This window comes from Phyllobates terribilis, unplaced genomic scaffold (genome assembly GCF_046119375.1).
Source record: "Phyllobates terribilis strain yellow unplaced genomic scaffold, ASM4611937v1 Scaffold_11__3_contigs__length_659146591, whole genome shotgun sequence".
Classification (NCBI taxonomy): domain Eukaryota; kingdom Metazoa; phylum Chordata; class Amphibia; order Anura; family Dendrobatidae; genus Phyllobates; species Phyllobates terribilis.
The window spans coordinates 255,024,080-255,046,176 of NW_027362771.1; the positions used below are offsets into that span (position 1 = coordinate 255,024,080).

The 22,097-nt window shown below is 40.9% G+C and overlaps 1 protein-coding gene across 1 annotated transcript in view; it reads left to right on the forward strand.

Annotated features, from left to right (window-relative positions):
- Nucleotides 1-19,195, forward strand: part of LOC141167251 (laminin subunit beta-4-like) — a 409,239-nt gene extending 390,044 nt beyond the window's left edge. The window contains exon 47 of the mRNA XM_073654690.1: nucleotides 19,056-19,195. Within this exon, the coding sequence (XP_073510791.1) occupies nucleotides 19,056-19,195 (140 nt within the window). The remainder of the gene's footprint in view (nucleotides 1-19,055) is intronic.
- Nucleotides 19,196-22,097: the final 2,902 nt, after the last annotated feature.

The following is a 22,097-nucleotide window of genomic DNA, read 5'->3' on the forward strand; positions in this document are numbered from 1 at the left end:
GTTCTTATTTCATCTGCTTATTTCATCCTTCATCTGCTGGCAGTGTCCGTTCCAAATGTTCATTCCAGTTTCAGCAATATTCGCCTAAGAACCAGCGGTTGGAGATGTAGCCGTCTCTAGAGGACTCATACGCCCTCTCCAGTGTTGTGCACAACCTCCCCAGATGAGCAGTGCACCATTTGGTATTTAAACAAGAGCTACAGATTTACACAAGTAGCGCTTTCACAAATTTTGTTTCTATTTTTGCACAGTTCAACATGCGATATAAGTGATAAGGAGGCTTTATTCTATGGGTCGGTAAGATTACAGCAATACTAGATTTATATTGGGTTTTTAATGTTTTGCTGCTGTCACACAGTAAAAATGCTTTTCTATAAAAAAATATAGTTATTTCATCCCCATATTCTGAGAGCTGTAACCTTTTATTTTGCTGAATGAGCCATATTAGTGCTTGTTTTTTCAGGATGGTTTGGTGCTTTCATATACTATTTTTTTATTTTATTTTTGACTTTTTGAGCGCTTTTTATTACATTTTTTTGTGTGTCCATCATACATCAGGTCGTTCTGGACACATAATTATATGTATTTTTTTTGTTTATTTTTGTTATACCAAAAAGGCTGTGTTTTTAGTGGCAAATCGGCTTTTTGTGATTTGTGTACACATTTTTTTTTTACATATTTTCTTTAACTTTTGTTAATTTTTCACTCTGTTCCACTGGAGGACATGAATATTTTTTACTTTGATCGTTGGACTCATGTATGATAGTTCTCGTGTACTGCAGTGCCTGAAACCTGTCAGTGAGTCATGTTTCCCATGGAGAAGCTTCCCACGATGCTCGCACTGACGTCATTAAGGTGAACCGAGTTCATTGACTCTGAACTCCGCTCAACTTTCTCATGTCACCACGAGGCACTGAGCTGCGCTAGCACACACATCTCAGTGTCTCTGCTGGCTGCCAGGCTGAACGCTAGCATCATACCAGCATTCAGCCTGGCAACTACAGTAGATATAACCGGCTAGGCTCCTTGCGGGACAACTGGATTATCTTCACATCGGACAGGTGAGGGATATGGTTGTTTATTAATTTTTGTCTATTACAGGGGACATGGGCATCGTAGGATTATCTTCATGTCGGAGAGTTGAGGATTATGTTGGTTCATTATTTTTATTCTTTTACTGAGGACATGGGCTTCAGTGGATTAGGCGTAAAGGTGAGTAAAATGTTGTTGTTTTATTTCAATAAAGAAGTGTGTCATTATTTCAAATAAAGGACTTTATTCTGCGTTTTTTTTATTTACAATTTGACTATGGAGTTAGTAATGGATGGTGTCTTATAGACGCCTCTCCATTACTAACCCCTGAGCTTGATGTCAGCTGCCAATACAAAGCTGACATAAACCCCAACCCTATTAACCCACTTGCCAATTCACCAGGTCAAGTGGAAAGAGAGGAGGCTAAGCGCCAGAATTTTCTGCGGCGGCTGAGAACTGATGTTCTTAGTCTAGGAGGGGGCCAATATCTATGGCCCCTTCCTAGCCTATTAATATCAGCCCGCAGCTGTCTGCCTAGCCTTTGCTGGTTATAAATTATATAGGAGACCCCACGTCTTTTTTTGGGGGGTCCCCCATTTTAATAACCTAAAATACAAGTACAGTAAGCTACACACGCAAAGCACTAATTATACATCTCACTCCAATATTTCTTTCTTTCTATGTTTAGAAGAATATTTCCTTTGAAAACTATCTTTAAATGACAGATTAATTCTCCATGTAGAAGCTAATTTTAATATCACATTGCATACGGACTGAAGTTGCATGTCACTTGGATGTAATTCGGAAGCTATTTGAGAAAAATCGCATGGTACTCGCATGAAAAACACATGACACGTGTCTGACTTTTCAGGAACAACATCAGACCTTTTTTTTTTTTTTTAATGGTGATGGGTATGAGCCGTATAGCACAAGCCACCATACCCCGGGGTCATCAGATGACCTCAGGGTACCAGGGTAAGGATCGGCACCTGAGAATATGAATGCGAGGATCGATCTTGTCAAAGGGGGTCTTTTAACTCCCTTTTAACTACTTACATACTGCTGTCGCGATTGATGACGGTATTTAAGGGGTTAATCTGCCCCGATTGGTTACAAAACCATCCGGAGTCGTTACTGCAGGGTGTCAGATGTTATGTACAGCTGTCACCAGCAAGAATTTGGGCAGTGGGGTGGCGCTATTCTCTTATTCCTGTTTGCTATTTTAAAACGGCAATTAGGGAATAAGGCTCCTTAATAACCATCATTTTAATGCGGTCATTAAGGGGTTAAAATGGCCATTTACTGGCCCTTAAACAATAAATATGTCTCTCTAAAGCTCCCTGCACAAAAATTATGCCCTGTACTGTAGTGGTACCCCCTTAGCAGTGGTGTACCACCAATGGTGGCAGGCCACACAACTGCTATGGGGCCTTTGAGCTGGCGTCAGCACCCACCTGGCGTACCCGGGAAAGTGGGCCCTGGACCATCAGGGGGGCTCACTCACCATTGGGGCCCGGCCGCTCTCTCCGCATCTCCACAGGACTGCCGGCGCTGCTGCTTAATTGCCGGCACTTCAGACATGGCCGTGCCGAAGTCGATCGCAGCCCTGCGGTGGCAAGGGGAGGTGATCGCAATATTCACCTCCTCTACCGGGCTCCAGCGCTATCTGCCGCTGCTTCCCGGATGTTGCCATGATGACCCGATGTCGTCATGACAACATCCAGGTCACTAGACAGCAGGAAGATATTTTGGTCATGCGCAGTGCATGGCCAAAGTATCTTCTGCATCTGCAGCACTGACAGCCTGTATATCACAGGGATGGTGCTGCATTCCTGTTCTATACAGGCGATCAGAATAAAAAAAGTGAAAGTCCCATAGACTAAAGTCCAAAAAGTGTTAAAAAAATAAAAAAAATAAAAACAAATTTGTAAAAATATAAAAAAATAAATAAAAAAAATAATCCACCAAAAATAAAAACATAATTTACCCATCAATAATTATTATTATGGAAAAAAAACAAAACAATAAAAGTACACATATTTAGTACTTGACCTGACCAATAAAACTGTCCCACTAGTTAACCCTTTTAGTGAACTCGGTAAAAAAAAAAAAAAAAAAAGCAAAAAACAATGCTTTATCATCATACAGCCAAACAAAAAATGGAATAACACGGGATCAAAAAGACGAATATAAATAAAAATGGTACCGCTGAAAACGTCATCTTGTCCCGCAAAAACAAGCCACCATACAGCTCCATCAGCTGAAAAATAAAAAAGTTATAGCTCTCAGAATAAAGCGATGCAAAAAAATATTTTTTTCTATAAAATAGCTTTTATTGTGTAAAAGCGGCAAAACATAGAAAAACGATATAAATGTGGTATCGCAGTAAACGTACTGACCCGAAAAATAAAGCTACCTTATCAATTTTACCACATGTGGAACAGCATAAAAAAAAAACAATTCCGGAATTGCTGTTTTTTTTTTTTATACTGCCTCCTAAAAATCGGAATAGAAAGCGATCAAAAACTGTAACGTGCCTGAAAATGGCACCAATAAAAACGTCAACTTATCCCGCAAAACACAAGCCATCATATGACTCTGTTGGCCAAAATATGGAAAAATTATAGCTCTCAAAATATGGCGATGCAATAACTAGATTTTACAAAAAAAATGTGTCTTTTAATGTGTGACAGCTGTCAATCATAAAAACCCGATATGATTCTGGTATCGCTGTAATCGCACCGACCCGAAGAATAAAATCGTCTAATCACTTATACCGCACGAGGAACGGCGTAAAAAATAAACTCTAGGGTTAGGGTTGTGTTAGGGTTGGGGTTGGGGTTAGGGTTGGGTTAGGGTTGGGCTAGGGTTAGGGTTGGGGTAGGGTTAGGGTTGGGGTTTGGTTTTGGGCTAGGGTTAGGGTTGGGCTAGGGTTAGGGTTGGGGTTAGGGTTGGGCTAGGGTTAGGGTTGGGCTAGGGTTAGGGTTGGGCTAGGGTTGGGCTAGGGTTAGGGTTGGGGTTGTATTAGGGTTGGGGTTAGGGTTGGGATTTGTTTCAAAAGTAAAAAAAAAAAAAGATGACGATATGGCGACTAGTGTTGAGCGCAAGTACTCGCTACTTGAGTTTGCATCGGGTGCTCGGGTATGCACTGAATATCGCGGGTGCTCGAGTGACATGCTCGAGTCTCCGCCCCATATACTTCCAGGCCAAAAAAACCTTGCGGGGATTGCCTACCGTGCACAAGCAATCCCCGCATGTTTTTTTTTGGGTGTCTAATAACCATGAAACATGCGAGCGGGAACTCGAGCATGTCACTCAAGCACGCGTGATACATGGTGCATACCCGAGTACCCGATGCAAACTCAAGTAGCGAGCACTTGCTATCAAGACTAATGACAACTCATTCAATATGATGACCTAATGTTATCAAATTCTGAGTCGTACCTCTGGGTTCAAAATGTTCACTATACCCCTTGATAAAATCCTTGAGGGGTGTATTTTCCAAAATGGGGTCACTTATGGGGGGTTTCCACTATTTAGGCACATCAGGGGCTCTCCAAACGCGACATGGCGTCCGCTCTCAATTCCAGCCAATTTTGCGTTCAAAAAGTCACGTAGTGCTCCTTCCCTTCTGAATTCTGCCGTGCGCCCAAACACTGTATTTTCCCCACATATGGGGTATTGGCGTACTCAGGAGAAATTGCACAACAGTTTTTGGGGTCCATTTTCTTCTCTTACCCTTGTAAAAATAAAAAATTTGGGGCTAAAACATAATTTTTGTGTAAAAAGTTAGATTTTTTTATTTTCACAGCTCCATGTTATAAACTTCTGTAAAGCACTTGGGGGTTTAGGGTGCTCACCACACATCTAGATAAGTTCCCTGAGGGATTTAGTTTCCAAAATGGTGTCACTTGTGGGGGTTTTTCACTGTTTAGGCACGTCAGGGGCATATCCACTAATTATTCAAGCAAATTTTACATTCAAAAAGTCAAATGGTGCTCCTTCTCTTCCGAGCTCTGCTGTGCGCCCAAACAGTGGTTTTCCCCCACATATGGGGCATCTGCGTGCTCAGGAGGAATTGCATAACAAATTGCATAGTGCAATTTCTCCTGTTACCCTCATGAAAATGCAAAATTGGAGGCTGAAAAACATTTTTGTTGCAAAAATGTGAAAATTTTATTTTTACAGCTCAATGTTCTAAACTTCTGTGAAGCACCTGGGGGTTCAAGGTGCTTACCACACATCTAAATAAGTTCCCTGAGGGGTCTAGTTTCCAAAATGGTGTCACTTGTGGGAGGTTTCCACTGTTTAGGCACATCAGGGGCTCTCCAAACACAACATGGCGTCCGCTAATTATTCAAGCAAATTTTACACTCAAAAAGTCAAATGCCGCTCCTTCTCTTCCGAGCCCTGCCGTGCGCCAAAACAGTGGTTTTCCCCCACATATGGGGTATCAGCGTGATCAGGAGGAATTGCACAACAAATTTTGGAGTCCATTTTTTCCTGTTACCCGTGCGAAAATAAAATTGAGTCTAAAGTAACATTTTTGTGAAAAAAGTTAAATGTTAATTTTTTTCTTCCACATTCCAAAAATTCCTGTGAAGCACCTGAAGGGTTAATAAAGTTCTTGAGTGTGGTTTTGAGCACCTTGATGGGTGAAGTTTTTAGAATGGTGTCACTTTTGGGTATTTTCTGTCATAAAGACCCCGCAAAGTGACTTCAAATGTGATGTGGTCCCTAAAAAAATGATTTTGTAAATTTTGTTGGAAAAATTAGAAATCACTGGTCATCTTTTAACCCTTATAGCTTCCTAATAAAAAAAAAATTTGGTTACAAAATTGTGCTGATGTAAAGTACACATGTGGGAAATGTTATTGATTAACTATTTTGTGTGACATATCTCTCTAATTTAAGGGCATAAAAATTCAAATTTTCAAAATTTTCACCAAATTTCCGTTTTTTTTCACAAATATACGCAAGTGATATAGAAGAAATTTTACCAAAATCATGAAGTACAATATGTTGCGAAAAAGCAATCTCAGAATCAGGGGGATCCATTGAAGCGTTCCAGAGTAATTACCTCATAAAGTGACAGTGGTCAAAATTGTAAAAATTGGCCCGGTCATTAACGTGCAAACCACCCTCCGGGGTAAAGGGGTTAAAATCCTGCAGTGCCCACCAAGGTCCCCCCGCTCAAGAAGGCACATGTGCCAACCTGTCTGAAGTTTGCCAATGAACACCTGCATGGTGGAAACATTATGTTTTGGGGGTGTTTCTCTGCTAAGGGCACAGGACTATTTCACCGCATCAATGGGAGAATGGATGGAGCCATGTACCGTAAAATCCTGTATGAAAACCTCCTTCCCTCCGCTAGGACATTAAAAATGGGTCGTGGCTGTGTCTTTCAGCAAGACAATGACCCAAAACATACAGCCAAGGCAACAAAGGAGTGGCTCAAAAAGAAGCACATTAAGGTCATGGAGTGGCCTAGCCAGTCTCCAGACCTTAATCCCATAGAAAACTTATGGAGGGAGTTGAAGCTCCAAGTTGCCAAGCGACAGCCTCAAAATCTTAATGATTTAGAGATGATCTGCAAAGAGGAGTGGACCAAAATTCCTCCTGACGTGCGCAAACCTCATCATCAGCTACAAAAAACGTCTGACTGCTGTGCTTCCCAACAAGGGTTTTGCCATCAAGTATTAAGTGTTGTTCGCCAGAGGAATCAAATACTTATTTCTCACTGCAAAATGCAAATACATTTATCTAATTTATACAACGTGATTTTCTTGATTTTTTTTGGATATTCTATCTCTCAATGTTAAAATTAACCTACCCTTAAAATTATAGACTGTTCATGTTTTTGTCAGTGGGCAAGCTTACAAACACAGCAAGGGATCAAATAATTATTTCCTTCACTGTCTGGTGTATATTTTAATCATTAGTTTTTCTGCCAGAATCCTACAGAAGCATTGTTTTTAGCGAAATTTGACTGTCTGAGAAAGATGCCCTTGAAAGGACAGTATTAGAAAAACTTTGCACTTGCTCTTCATTCAAAGTGAATTGATAATTTTACTGTTCACAGAAATTCCAGAATATATAAGATGTTTCGGTCCTCTCTCCTCCTGTACCAGTCGCTGACTTGTTTCTTTAAGATTATTGTAAGTGTTTTTGCTATGTATACCCCCTTTTTCACATGTAAAACGCCATGGAATAAATGGCGCTATAATAAGTAATAATAATAATAATATATATACAGTACAGACCAAAAGTTTGGACATACCTTCTCATTTAAAGATTTTTCTGTATTTTCATGACTATGAAAATTGTACATTCACACTGAAGGCATCAAAACTATGAATTAACACATGTGGAATTATATACTTAACAAAAAAGTGTGAAACAACTGAAAATATGTCTTATATTCTAGGTTCTTCAAAGTAGCCACTTTTGCTTTGATGACTGGTTTGCACACTCTTGGCATTCTCTTGATGAGCTTCAAGAGGTAGTCACCGGAAATAGTTTTCACTTCACAGGTGTGCCCTGTCAGGTTTAATAAGTGGGATTTCTTGCCTTATAAATGGGGTTGGGACCATCAGTTGTGTTGTGCAGAAGTCTCGTGGATACACAGCTGATAGTCCTACTTAATAGACTGTTAGAATTTGCATTATGGCAAGAAAAAAGCAACGAAAGTAAGGAAAAACGAGTGGCCATCATTGCTTTAAGAAATGAAGGTCAGTCAGTCCAAAAAATTGGGAAAACTTTGAAAGTGTCCCCAAGTGCAGTTGCAAAAACCATCAAGCGCTACAAAGAAACTGGCTCACATGAGGACCGCCCCAGGAAAGGAAGACCAAGAGTCACCTCTGCTTCTGAGGATAAGTTTATCCGAGTCACCAGCCTCAGAAATCGCAGGTTAACAGCAGCTCAGATTAGTGACCAGGTCAATGCCACACAGAGGTCTAGCAGCAGACACATCTCTTCAACAACTGTTAAGAGGAGACTTTGTGCAGCAGGCCTTCATGGTAGAATAGCTGCTAGGAAACCACTGCTAAGGACAGGCAACAAGCAGAAGAGACTTGTTTGGGCTAAAGAACACAAGGAATGGATATTAGACCAGTGGAAATCTGTGCTTTGGTCTGATGAGTCCAAATTTGAGATCTTTGGTTCCAACCACCGTGTCTTTGTGCGACGCAGAAAAGGTGAACGGATGGACTCTACATGCCTGGTTCCCACCGTGAAGCATGGAGGAGGAGGTGTGATGGTGTGGGGGTGCTTTGCTGGTGACATTGTTGGGGATTTATTCAAAATTGAAGGCATACTGAACCAGCATGGCTACCACAGCATCTTGCAGCAGCATGCTATTCCATCCGGTTTGCGTTTAGTTGGACCATCATTTATTTATCAACAGGACAATGACCCCAAACACACCTCCAGGCTGTGTAAGGGCTATTTGACCAAGGGGGAGAGTGATGGGGTGCTACGCCAGATGACCTGGCCTCCACAGTCACCAGACCTGAACCCAAACGAGATGGTTTGGGGTGAGCTTGACCGCAGAGTGAAGGCAAAAGGGCCAACAAGTGCTAAGCATCTCTGGGAACTCCTTCAAGATTGTTGGAAGACCATTTCCGGTGACTACCTCTTGAAGATCATCAAGAAAATGCCAAGAGTGTGCAAAGCAGTCATCAAAGCATAAGGTGGCTACTTTGAAGAACCTAGAATATAAGACATATTTTCAGTTGTTTCACACTTTTTTATTAAGTATATAATTCCACATGTGTTAATTCATAGTTTTGATGTCTTCAGTGTGAATGTACAATTTTCATAGGCATGAAAATACAGAAAAATCTTTAAATGAGAAGGTGTGTCCAAACTTTTGGTCTGTACTGTATATATATATACACTGCTCAAAAAAATAAATCGAACACTCAAATAACATATCCTAGATCAGAATGAATGAAATATTCTCATTGAATACTTTGTTCTGTACAAATTTGAATGTGCTGACAACAAAATCACACAAAAATCATCAATGGAAATCAAATTTATTAACCAATGGAGGCCTTGATGTGGAGTCACCCCCAAAATTAAAGTGGAAAAACACACTACAGACTGATCCAACTTTGATATAATGTCCTTAAAACAAGTCAAATGAGGCTCAGTATTGTGTACGACCTCCACGTGCCTGTATGACCTCTCTACAATGCCTGGGCATGGTCCTGATGAGGTTGTGGATGGTCTCCTGTGGAATCTCCTCCCAGACCTGGACTAAAGCATCCGCCAACTCCTGGACAGTCTGTGGTGGATGGAGCGAGACATGATGTCCCAGATGTGCTCAATCGGATTCAGTTCTGGGGAACGGGCGGGCCAGTCCATAGCTTCAATGCTTTCATCTTGCAGGAACTGCTGACACACTCCAGCCACATGAGGTCTGGCATTATCCTACATTAGGAGGAACCCAGGGCCAACCGCACCAGCAAATAGTCTCACAAGGGGTCTGAGGATCTCATCTCGGTACCTAATGGCAGTCAGGCTACCTCTGGCAAGCACATGGAGGGCTGTGCGGCCCTACAAAGAAATGCCACCCCCCACCATTACTGACCCACTGCCAAACCGGTCATGCTGAAGGATGTTGCAGGCAGCAGATCTCTCTCCATGGCGTCTCCAGACTCTGTCATGTCTGTCACATGTGGTCAGTGTTAACCTGCTTTCATCTGTGAAGAGCATAGGGCGCCAGTGGTGTCTTTGCCAATCCTGGTGTTCTTTGGCCAATTCCAAGTGTCCTGCACGGTGTTGGGCTGTGAGCACAATCCTCATCTGTGGATGTCGGGCCCTCATACCACCCTCATGGAGTCGGTTTCTAACTGTTTGTGCAGACACATGCACATTTGTGACCTGTTGGATGTCATTTTGCAGGGCTCTGGCAGTGCTCCTCCTGTTCCTCCTTGCACAAAGGCGGAGGTAGCGGTCCTGCTGCTGGGTTGTTGCCCTCTTACGGCCCCCTCCTTGTCTCATGGTGTTCTGGCCTGTCTCCTGGTAGCGACTCCAGCCTCTGGACACTATGCTGACAGACACAGCAAACCTTTTTGCCACAGCTTGCATTGATGTGCCATCCTGGATGAGCTGCACTACCTGAGCAACTTCTGTGGGTTGTAGAGTCCGTCTCATGCTGCCACAAGTGTGAAAGCACAACCAACATTCAAAAGTGACCAAAACATCAGCCAGAAAGCATTGGTACTGTGGTCTGTGGTCCCCACCTGCAGAAACACTCCTTTATTAAGGGTGTCTTGATAATTGCCAATAATGTCCATCTATTGTTTATTCCATTTTCACAACAGCATGTGAAATTCATTGTCAATCAGTGTTGCTTCTTAAGTGGACAGTTTGATTTCACAGAAGTTTGATTTACTTGGAGTTATATTCTGTTGTTTAAGTGTTCCCTTTATTTTTTTGAGCAGTGTATATATATATATATATATATATATATATATATATATATACACACACACACACACACACATATATACACTGTGATAGATCGGCTCACTTGGTTGCACACAGAGGTACACAGGAACACTGTCTCTGTAAATCTGTGTTTTATTAAGCGCAATGCATAAGCCACAGCATTGTTAGCAAAACAAACATGGCCCTCCTGGTCTAACAGGAAAATAACATAACGTATGGCACAGTCCTTGTTGCTACGGGTAACCGCCCGCTTCAGGAACAAAAACAACCCAAGGTTTAGCTCTCCTTAACATGAACACCACAGCTCCAGAGCTTGTGCCTCCAGGACCTCCCCACACAAATGCTCTAAAAGGCTGTGATTTTATCCTCTGAGTTCCTCCCTTTCTCCAGGTTTTTAATCGCCCTAGCACTAAGATGGCTGATTAGCCCGCTCGTGTGCTGGAACCTTTCTCCCTATGTATATTTTCTGCAGATATTAATCTTAGTGCTACATATCTCCCCTCCAGTACTTTGGCAGTGACTTTGTCACAACACACACACACACACACACACACACATATATATATATATACAGTACAGACCAAAAGTTTGGACACACCTTCTCATTTAAAGATTTTTCTGGATTTTCATGACTATGAAAATTGTACATTCACACTGAAAGCATCAAAACAATGAATTAACACATGTGGAATTATATACTTAACAAAAAAGTGTGAAACAACTGAAAATATGTCTTATATTCTAGGTTCTTCAAAGTAGCCACCTTTTTCCTTTCATGATTGCTTTGCACACTCTTGGCATTCTCTTGATGAGCTTCAAGAGGTAGTCACCGGAAATGGTTTTCACTTCACAGGTGTGCCCTGTCAGGTTTAATAAGTGGGATTTCTTGCCTTATAAATGGGGTTAGGACCATCAGTTATGTTGTGCAGAAGTCTGGTGGATACACAGCTGATAGTCCTACTGAATAGACTGTTAGAATTTGTATTATGGCAAGAAAAAAGCAGCTAAGTAAAGAAAAATGAGTGGCCATCATTACTTTATGAAATGAAGGTCAGTCAGTCCGAAAAATTGGGAAAACTTTGAAAGGGTCCCCAAGTGCTGTTGCAAAAACCATCAAGCACTACAAAGAAACTGGCTCACATGAGGACCGCCCCAGTAAAGGAAGACCAAGAGTCACCTCTGCTTCTGAGGATAAGTTTATCCGAGTCACCCGCCTCAGAAATCGCAGGTTAACAGCAGCTCAGATTAGAGACCAGGTCAATGCCACACAGAGTTCTAGCAGCAGACACATCTCTTCAACAACTGTTAAGAGGAGACTTTGTGCAGCAGGCCTTCATGGTAAAATAGCTGCTAGGAAACCACTGCTAAGGACAGGCAACAAGCAGAAGAGACTTGTTTGGGCTAAAGAACATAAGGAATGGAAATTAGACCAGTGGAAATCTGTGATTTGGTCTGATGAGTCCAAATTTGAGATCTTTTGTTCCAACCACATTGTCTTTGTGCGAAGCAGAAAAGGTGAACGGATGGACTCTACATGCCTGGTTCCCACCGTGAAGCATGGAGGAGGAGGTGTGATGGTGTGGGGGTGCTTTGCTGGTGACACTGTTGGGGATTTATTCAAAATTGAAGGCATACTGAACCAGCATGGCTACCACAGCATCTTGCAGCGGCATGCTATTCCATCTGGTTTGCGTTTAGTTGGACCATCATTTATTTTTCAACAGGACAATGACCCCAAACACACCTCCAGGCTGTGTAAGGGCTATTTGACCAAGAGGGAGAGTGATGGGGTGCTATGCCAGATGACCTGGCCTCCACAGTCACCAGACCTTAGCCCAATCAAGATGGTTTGGGGTGAGCTGGACCGCAGAGTGAAGGAAAAAGGGCCAACAAGTGCTAAGCATCTCTGGGAACTCCTTCAACATTGTTGGAAGACCATTTCCGGAGACTACCTCTTGAAGCTCATCAAGAGAATGCCAAGAGTGTGCAAAGCAGTGGTCAAAGCAAAAGGTGGCTACTTTGAAGAACCTAGAATATAAGACATATTTTCAGTTGTTTCACACTTTTTTGTTAAGTATATAATTCCACATGTGTTAATTCATAGTTTTGATGCCTTCAGTGTGAATGTACAGTTTTCATAGTCATGAAAATACAGAAAAAACTTTAAATGAGAAGGTGTGTCCAAACTTTTGGTCTGTACTGTATGTATATTTTTATTTATATATATATATACAGTTATATGAAAAAGTTTGGGCACCCCTATTAATCTTAAGCTTAATGTTTTATAAAAATTGGTGTTTTTGCAACAGCTATTTCAGTTTGACATATGTAATAACTGTTGGACACAGTAATGTTTCTGCCTTGAAATGAGGTTTATTGTACTAACAGAAAATGTGCAATCTGCATTCAAACAAAATTTGACAGGTGCATAAGTATGGGCACCTCACCAGAAAAGTGACATTAATATTTAGTAGATCCTCCTTTTGCAAAAATAACAGCCTCTAGTCGCTTCCTGTAGCTTTTAATTATTTCCTGGATCCTGGATGAAGGTATTTTTGACCATTCCTCTTTACAAAACAATTCCAGTTCAGTTAAGTTTGATGGTCGCCGAGCATGGACAGCCCTCTTCAAATGATCCCACAGATGTTCAATGATATTCAGGTCTGGGATGGCCATTCCAGAACATTGTAATTGCTCCTCTGCATGAATGCCTGAGTAGATTTGGAGCGGTGTTTTGGATCATTGTCTTGCTGAAAGATCCATCCCCTGCGTAACTTCAACTTTATCACTGATTTTTGAACATTATTGTCAAGAATCTGTTGATACTGAGTGGAATCCATGCGTCCCTCAACTTTAACAAGATTCCTGGTGCCGGCATTGGCCACACAGCCCCAAAGCATGATGGAACCTCCACCAAATTTTACTGCGGGTAGCAAGTGTTTTTCTTGGAATGCTGTGTTTTTTTGCCACCATGCATAACGCCTTTTTGTATGACCAAACAACTCAATCTTGGTTTCATCAGTCCACAGGACCTTCTTCCAAAAAGAAATTGGCTTCTCCAAATGTGCTTTTGCATACCTCAGCCGACTCTGTTTGTGGCGTGCTAGCAGAAACGGCTTCTTTCGCATCACTCTCCCATACAGCTTCTCCTTGTGCAAAGTGCGTTGTACAGTTGACCGATGCACAGTGACACCATCTGCAGCAAGTTGATGCTGCAGCTCACTGGAGGTGGTCTGAGGATTGTCCTTGACTGATCTCACCATTCTTCTTCTCTGCCTTTCTGATGTTTTTCTTGGCCTGCCACTTCTGGCCTTAACAAGAACTGTCCCTGTGTTCTTCCATTTCCTTACTATGTTCCTCACAGTGGAAACTGACAGGTTAAATCTCTGAGACAGCTTTTTGTATCCTTCCCCTGAACAACTATGTTGAATAATCTTTGTTTTCAGATCATTTGACAGTTGTTTTGAGGAGCCCATGATGCCACTCTTCAGAGGAGATTCAAACAGGAGAACAACTTGCAAGTGGCCACTTTAAGTAGCTTTTCTCATGATTGCATACACCTGGCTATGAAGTTCAAAGCTCAATGAGGTTACAAAACCAAAAAAGTGCTTTAGTACGTCAGTAAAAAGTAGGTAGGAGTATTTAAAACAAGAAAATGATAAGGGTGCCCATACTTATGCACCTGTCAAATTTTGTTTGAATGCAGATTGCACATTTTCTGTTAGTACAATAAACCTCTTTTCAAGGCAGAAACATTACTGTGTCCAACAGTTATTACATATATCAAACTGAAATAGCTGTTGCAAAAACACCAATTTTTATAAAACATTAAGCTTATGATTAATAGGGGTGCCCAAACTTTTTCATATAACTGTATATATATATATATATATATATATATATATATATATATATATATATATATATATATATACAGGTGCATCTCACTAAATTAGAATATCATCAAAAAGTTAATTTATTTCAGTTCTTCAATTCAAAAAGTGAAACTCGTATATTATATATAGTCATTACAAACAGAGTGATCTATTTGAAGTGTTTATTTCTGTTAATGTTGATGATTATGGCTTACAGCCAATGAAAACACAAAAGTCATTATCTCGGTAAATTAGAATACTTTATAACAACAGCTTGAAAAATGTTTTTAAAATCCGAAATGTTGGCCTACTGAAATGTATGTTCAGTAAATGCACTCAATACTTGGTCGGGGCTCCTTTTGCATCAATTACTGCATCAATGCGGCGTGGCATGGAGGCGATCAGCCTGTGGCACTGCTGAGGTGTTATGGAAGCCCAGGTTGCTTTGATAACAGCCTTCATCTCGTCTGCATTGTTGGGTCTGGTGTCTCTTATCTTCCTCTTGACAATGCCCCATAGATTCTACAGCAGCAGATGACATGGCTCCCCAAACCATCACTGATTGTGAAAACTTCACACTAGACCTCAAGCAGCTTGGATGGTGTGCCTCTCATCTTCCTCCAGACTCTGGGACCTTGATTTCCAAATGAAATGCAAAATTTCCTGGTAGACGGCTGCACTGACTTTGGTCTTGATAAAACACAGTGGACCTACACCAGCAGATGACATGGCTCCCCAAGCCATCACTGATTGTGGAAACTTCACACTAGACCTCAAGCAGCTTGGATTGTATGCCTCTCCACTCTTCCTCTAGACTCTGGGACCTTGATTTCCAATTGAAAATTGGAACTCTGGGACCTTGTGGAGTGTGTCAATGACTGCTTTCTGGATATCTGTCAAATCACCAGTCTTCCCCATGATTGTGGAGCCTACTGAAACAGAGGACCTTTTTAAATGCTTAGGAAGCCTTTGCAGGTGTTTTTTGTTAATTGTTTTAATTTACTGAGATAATGACTTTTGTGTTTTCATTGGCTGTAAGCCATAATCATCAACATTAACAGGAATACACACTTGAAATAGATCACTCTGTTTGTAATGACTCTATATAATATATGAGTTTCACTTTTTGTATTGAAGAACTGAAATAAATTAACCTTTTGATGATATTCTAATTTTGTGAGATGCACCTGTAGTTATAGCTACATAATTATAGCATAGTGCATCTATATAGTGTTTATTCAGTCCCATACCTAAGGTGATTATTATTTAAGGTTGGTAATGCATTACACTGCTTTATTATTACACATATTTCCTAACTAATTTAAATCTTGGCTTGTTTTAATACTTTGCAGAATGAGAGCTGATTCCCAGTTTTAGCCATCTATTGCTTATGATAAATCCTGGCTATAATTATTAGTGATGGAAACAAATATGAATCATTCATTGTGTGTTTGGGCAGCAACAAGTGTCATATATAAACAGTTTTTAGCCTTTACTGTATAGATGATGAGATTACTGCAGACGTGCTGCAGAATATGTTGCTGCTACAAGAATAAAGGATATTGGAAGACATAACAGACCCTGCTTAAATTTGTACATCTGAGACAAACTTTTTATGCTTTCTTCAAACAATGGAATTGCTTAGTCTGCAACCCTAGAAATGCTGGTTTTAAGTGAACATTAGATTCTCTTTGAATGGTGTTATTCAATATAGGAGATTTAAGAGACCTATTCTCCTGTAGGAAATGCCTAAATGCTTTTTTTTACTAAATTTAAATCACCCTGAACTGTAATGTATGAGCACATCTTTCTACCAAATAGGATTTCTGAAAACTAATTTATTGTACTCCATGTCATCAACTCTTCAACAATTTTCTAAGTACTATAATTAAGTCTGGAGTTTTGCAGGTTGCAGCAGGTTTTATCCTTAGATTGTGCCTATAACTACCTCATTCTTCCTTGCTCCCTTCTACAGACAAGGTTTGCAGTCACTGAAGCAGAGAATCAGGCTTTCCTATAGTCTTGTTGCACAGTTTGTCATAATAATTTTGGGACAATACCAGTGAAGATTGGCGTTTTATGCATGCATCATACTAACCCATAAGAACTACAAGTGTATGAGGCTGTGCAAACATTTTTATTATGTATATAAGCTCTAACATTACAAAAATATACAGTGCCTGAATTTTGAATATAAAAATGCTATATTTGGTCTGAGACTATTTCATATGTTGTCTTAGGCTATGTGCCCACGATGCAGAAATGAAGCAGAAAATTTCTGCAGCATTTCTGCATCTCCCTGGCAGAAAAAAACGCATGCAGATTGTGCATGCGTTTTTCCTGCAGAATACATGCGGATCCACATGCGGATTCACATGCGTTTCTGCATGCAGATTGACAAGCGCTTTCCAGGCGATAGCATCACTTGGAAAGTGCTTGACAACTAGGTCACACTGTATAAATCCATGCAAACAGCATGGATTTATACAGTGTGAACCGTAAAAATTAAAACAAATAAAGCTATACTCACCCCCGAGGCCCCGGCGTGTGCTGCAGCGCTGCTTCCTGGCTGGTTCCCGGCTGCCGGCATATCGCGAGACAGAGCGGTGAAGGGCCTGCGGTCACATGACTGTGACGTCACCGAAGGTCCTTCAGCGCTGCTGGCATTCAAAGAGAAGCCTTCGGAAAGGAGAGTATAAAATGTATTTGTTATTTTATTCTTTTTTTACAGGTACAATGGTACCCAGGTCTGTATGAGAGTCTCCTCTCCTCCAGAACTGGGTACCATCCGCACATAGAGACGCATAGAAGCCGCTTGTAAAAATGTACAGTCGCGGTTTCTGTGCGTCTCAATGCAAGTCAATGGCGGGAGTTCCGCTGCGCTTCCGCAAAATTAAATGACATGCTGAGGATTTTTGTACGCAGCATAAACGCTGCGGAAAAATCCGCAGCATGTGCATAGAACATGCGGAATCCCCTTGGGGACCATGGGGTGCGGATTACCTAGCGTTTAACAAGCGTTTCCGCTGCGGAAAATCCGCAGCAAAAACGCTTGTAATCCGCAACGTGGGCACGCAGCCTTAAAACATCTCTTAAATGTTTTTTACCATTTGCAAATCTCTGAAATACTCAGGAAGTTGTCCCTTCCCGTTCTACTTTATCCCATTTGCCGTAAAGAGAATCTATTGTTTTAGAGTAGTCCTGTGGCTCCTGGAGGCCTCCTAATTCCTCTTTTCAGAGGTTTTGTTTTGGAGTAAAGCCTACTCGAAACAAATTTGTAGCTGTCCTACTTTCTCACCTATGCTCCATGATATAATCCTCTAAAATCTTTTTATACAATATACAAAAACTGGAATTTTGTCAAAAGGCATTTTAACTATTGAGCAATGTTTGCAAATACTATTAAATTTGTGTTGAGATCTGCCATATATATTTATGTGCATTTTTATTGCGGATTTCCTTCATTTAATTCAGTGTGGGAAATTATCATAAATGGTTATACAGTGATCATAATAACACCACACCTACAGCATTGTGAATAACACTGCACAAGGCAAACAAAGCAACCAACAAAGGAATTCACTTCAACATGCAGACTAATAGCCCATTAACAAGACATTTTAGGGACTCTGATCAGCTCATCCTGTTCTATAACACTCCACCTGCAGATCAGATACCATTTTTAACATGGAAGTTTCCATTTAAGAAAAATAAGGAAAGTTTTGTGGCATCAGAGGCTCGTGGTAAGAGGCCTGACTTGCTACTTTTTTTTTAATGACCATTTATTTGCCTTGTCAGTACAAAGCAGCAGCTTAAAACACTTAAATATAAATCCTCTAGATATTGAAGCTGGCACTGGAAGAAGGTAAAGTATAATGGCATATTGGATGCACTTGGCTATCTATGAACTCAAGAAAATGTGAATGTGTTCCATTTGTGGTAAATTGAATTCAGCTTTCTGTAGTTCTCTTATTAGTGTTACTAATCTGTCCCGGCTCCAGCACCAAGTCTTGCTTCCTTCTGCTATGGCCCGCTCACTCTACACTCGTCCACATCAAGGTACTCTAATACCAGGCGAAACATCTCTGCCATCATCACCATAGGCATTTAAAGGCTGGCTCGGGTAGTTTTCAGCTACCACGTTGCTTCATCTTTCACTTGGCTCGGCCACAAACATCCTACACTGTATATACCATTAGACTCAACTTCTTCTATATACCCTGCTGTCCACAGATCGGACTGTATGTACAACGTGACAGGTTCCCTTTAGGCTAATTGTTATCAATGTGCACATTTATTAAACCCGTCTTACACAGTGTTTATTTGACATCAGGGGATTTAATTTTGAAATTAGTTTAAATCAATATTTATGTGTGATGTTAAATATCATCCAGCTCATTAAGAGCCCAAGAGATTATTTTCTAAGTACTTAAGTACTGGATGTAGTCAGTGTGATTTATTTATTTAACTGCTTTGTGCTTTACATTGCATATATTGGTTTGTTTTAAGGTAATATTGATATACAGAATTTTTAAGAACCTCATTTTCCTTAGGATTAATCATCCCTAATATTAAAACCCCTGTTACTCCAGGCTTGTTACCATTATTTAGAAGGTATAAGTGAGCTTTCAAATATTACCAGTATTATTATCAGCTTCACAATGTGGCTCTGACTTGTTTTTGTTATAGATTTAGAAGAGAAGATTGATGATCTGAACAAAGCGAATGAAGAAAAAGCCAATGAGCTACTACAACTGGAGAAGAAAGCCATAGAGCTTAAGGACTACATACTTCAGGAAGAAAATAAGCAAGCTAACTGCAGAGACTAGTTATTGCCTACTTGATTATTACATGATGTTTTCTTATATAACTGAAAGAAGTCTTAAAATAAAGTTGCTTTACACTCAATGTATACAATATTTATTTTGCCTAGAGATTTGCTTTATCATGGCCTAGCGACCTCTAAAAGGGGGTTTCTAATGAGCAAAGTACATTTTAATTAATAAATATTGTAATAAAAATAATTTCCACAATTGGATGTGATGAAAATAATATTCCTGTGCTGAGATAATCTTATAAATGTGGCCCTGCTGTGTACTGTGTAATGGCTGTGTCTGACCGTATAGGGACATGGTCTGATCATACCACATCTTCTGGGCAGGGGAGGAAGCAAATTTCTTAAAGTAATGATGGCCACTCGTTTTTCTTTACTTATCTGCTTTTTTCTTGCCATAATACAAATTCTAACAGTCTATTCAGTAGGACTATCAGCTGTGTATCCACCTGACTTCTGCACAACACAACTGATGGTCCCAACCCCTATTTATAAGGCAAGAAATCCCACTTATTAAACCTGACAGGGCACACCTGTGAAGAGAAAACCATTTCCGGTGACTACCTCTTGAAGCTCATCAAGAGAATGCCAAGAGTGTGCAAAGCAGTCATCAAAGCAAAAGGTGGCTACTTTGAAGAACCTAGAATATAAGACATATTTTCAGTTGTTTCACACTTTTTTGTTAAGTATATAATTCCACATGTGTTAATTCATAGTTTTGATGCCTTCAGTGTGAATGTACAATTTTCATAGTCATGAAAATACAGAAAAATCTTTAAATGAGAAGGTGTGTCCAAACTTTTGGTCTGTACTGTATACAGTTGAAACCAGAAGTTTACATGCACTATATAAAAAGACACATATGCATGTTTTTCTCAATATCTTACATGAAATCAGAATAAACCTTTCCCATTTTAGGTCAATTAGGATTACCATAATTTTTAATATTTGCCAAATGCCAGAAAAATAAGAGAGAGGGAATGTTTTAAGGCATTTTTATTACATACTGCAAAGTCAAAAGTTTACATAAACTAAGATTACTATGCCTTTAACCCCTTTACGACATAGGGCGTATTAGTACGTATCTGTGCCCTGGGACTTATGGACCAGATACGTATTTATACGCCCTGGTGATTTCGCCCGCACACAGGCTGTGCGGGCACGATCGCCGCCGGGTGTCAGCTGATTGTCACAGCTGACACCCGGTGCTATGTGCAGGGAGCGGTCCCGCACCGCTCCCGGCACATTAACCCCGCAATGCTGCAATCGAAGTCAATCGCAGTCGATCGCAGCATTGCGGTGGCAAGGGGAGGTGATCGCCGATACTCACCTCCTCTTCCGGCCTCCAGCGCTGTCTGCCGTGGCTTCCAGGATGTTGCCATGACGACCCGATGTCGTCATGACAACATCCGGGTCACCAGACAGCAGGAAGATTTTTTGGACATGCGCAGTGCATCTCCAAACTATCTTCTCCCTGTCCAGCGCTGACTGCCTGCATGGCACAGGGATGGTGCTGCATTCCTGTGCCATGCAGGCGATCAGAGAAAAAAAAGTGAAAGTCCCATAGTGGGACAAAGTAAAAAAGTGTAAAAACTGTCATAAAGTGAAAAAAAAAATTGCAAAAATATTAAAAAAAAATAAAAAAAATAATCCACCAAAAATAAAAATATAATGTACCCATCAATAAATATTATTATAAAAAACAAAACAATAAAAACAATAAAAGTACACATATTTGGTATCTCCGCGTCCGGAACGCCCTGACCTACACTGTGTTCCAAATTATTATCCAAAAAGTGTTTAGGAGTGATAAGGTAAGAAATTTTTTGTTTGTCAGTTAAACTCATTGATGGTGATGTGTGTCAGGGCTCTTTATATCACTGTAAGCAATTTCAGACACCTGTGCTAGATAGTTTGGCAGGTGTGTCCAATGAAAGGCAAGACTACTTAAGAAGGCTGTTCCACATTATTAAGCAGCCTACATTTTCTGCCAAAATGGGAAAGAAAAAGGATGTGTCGGCTGCTGAGAAGCAACAAATTGTGGAGTGTTTAAGTCAAGGCATGACCACAATCAACATTGCCAAGACACTTCATCCTGATCATCGCACAATCAAGAAGTATGTAGCTGATTCACAGTACACACGTGTGCGTGCTGATAAGGGCAAATTGAGGACTCTTTCCTACAGGCAAGTACGTCAGGTTAATAGAGCAGCGGCAAAAAAGCCTTGTCATAGCAGCAGACAAGCTTTTGAAGCTGCTGGTGCCTCCAACGTCCCCCGAACAACAAGATGCAGGGTCCTTCCGAGGTTTGCTGCTGTGCGTAAGCCATCCTGTCGACCTCCTCTATCCACTGCACACAAGCAGAAACTGCTCCAGTGGGCCAAACAATACATGAAGACTGACTTCAAAACTGTTTTGTTCACGGATGAGTGCCGTGGAATGCTCGATGGTCCAGATGGATGGAGTGGAGGATGGCTGGTTGATGGACACCCCATGCAAACACGGCTACGGCGCCAACAAGGAGGAGGTGGAGTAATGTTTTGGGCTGGAATCATGGAGAGAGAGATTGTCGGCCCTTTTTGGATCCCTAAAGGGGTAAAGATGAACTCCATAATGTATGTTGAGTTTCTCAAACAGCACTTCCTGCCATGGTTCAAGAAGAAGAACCGTGCATTCCGCAGCAAGATCATTTTCATGCATGATAATGCACTGTCTCATGCTGCACATAACACATCTGCATCTCTGGCTGCTATGGGCATAAAAGGGGACAAACTTATGGTGTGGCCCCCATGCTCCCCTGACCTCAACCCCATTGAGAACCTCTGGAGCATCATCAAAAGGAGTGCCTATGATGGCGGGAGGCAGTTCACATCTAAGCAACAGCTCTGGGAGGGTAT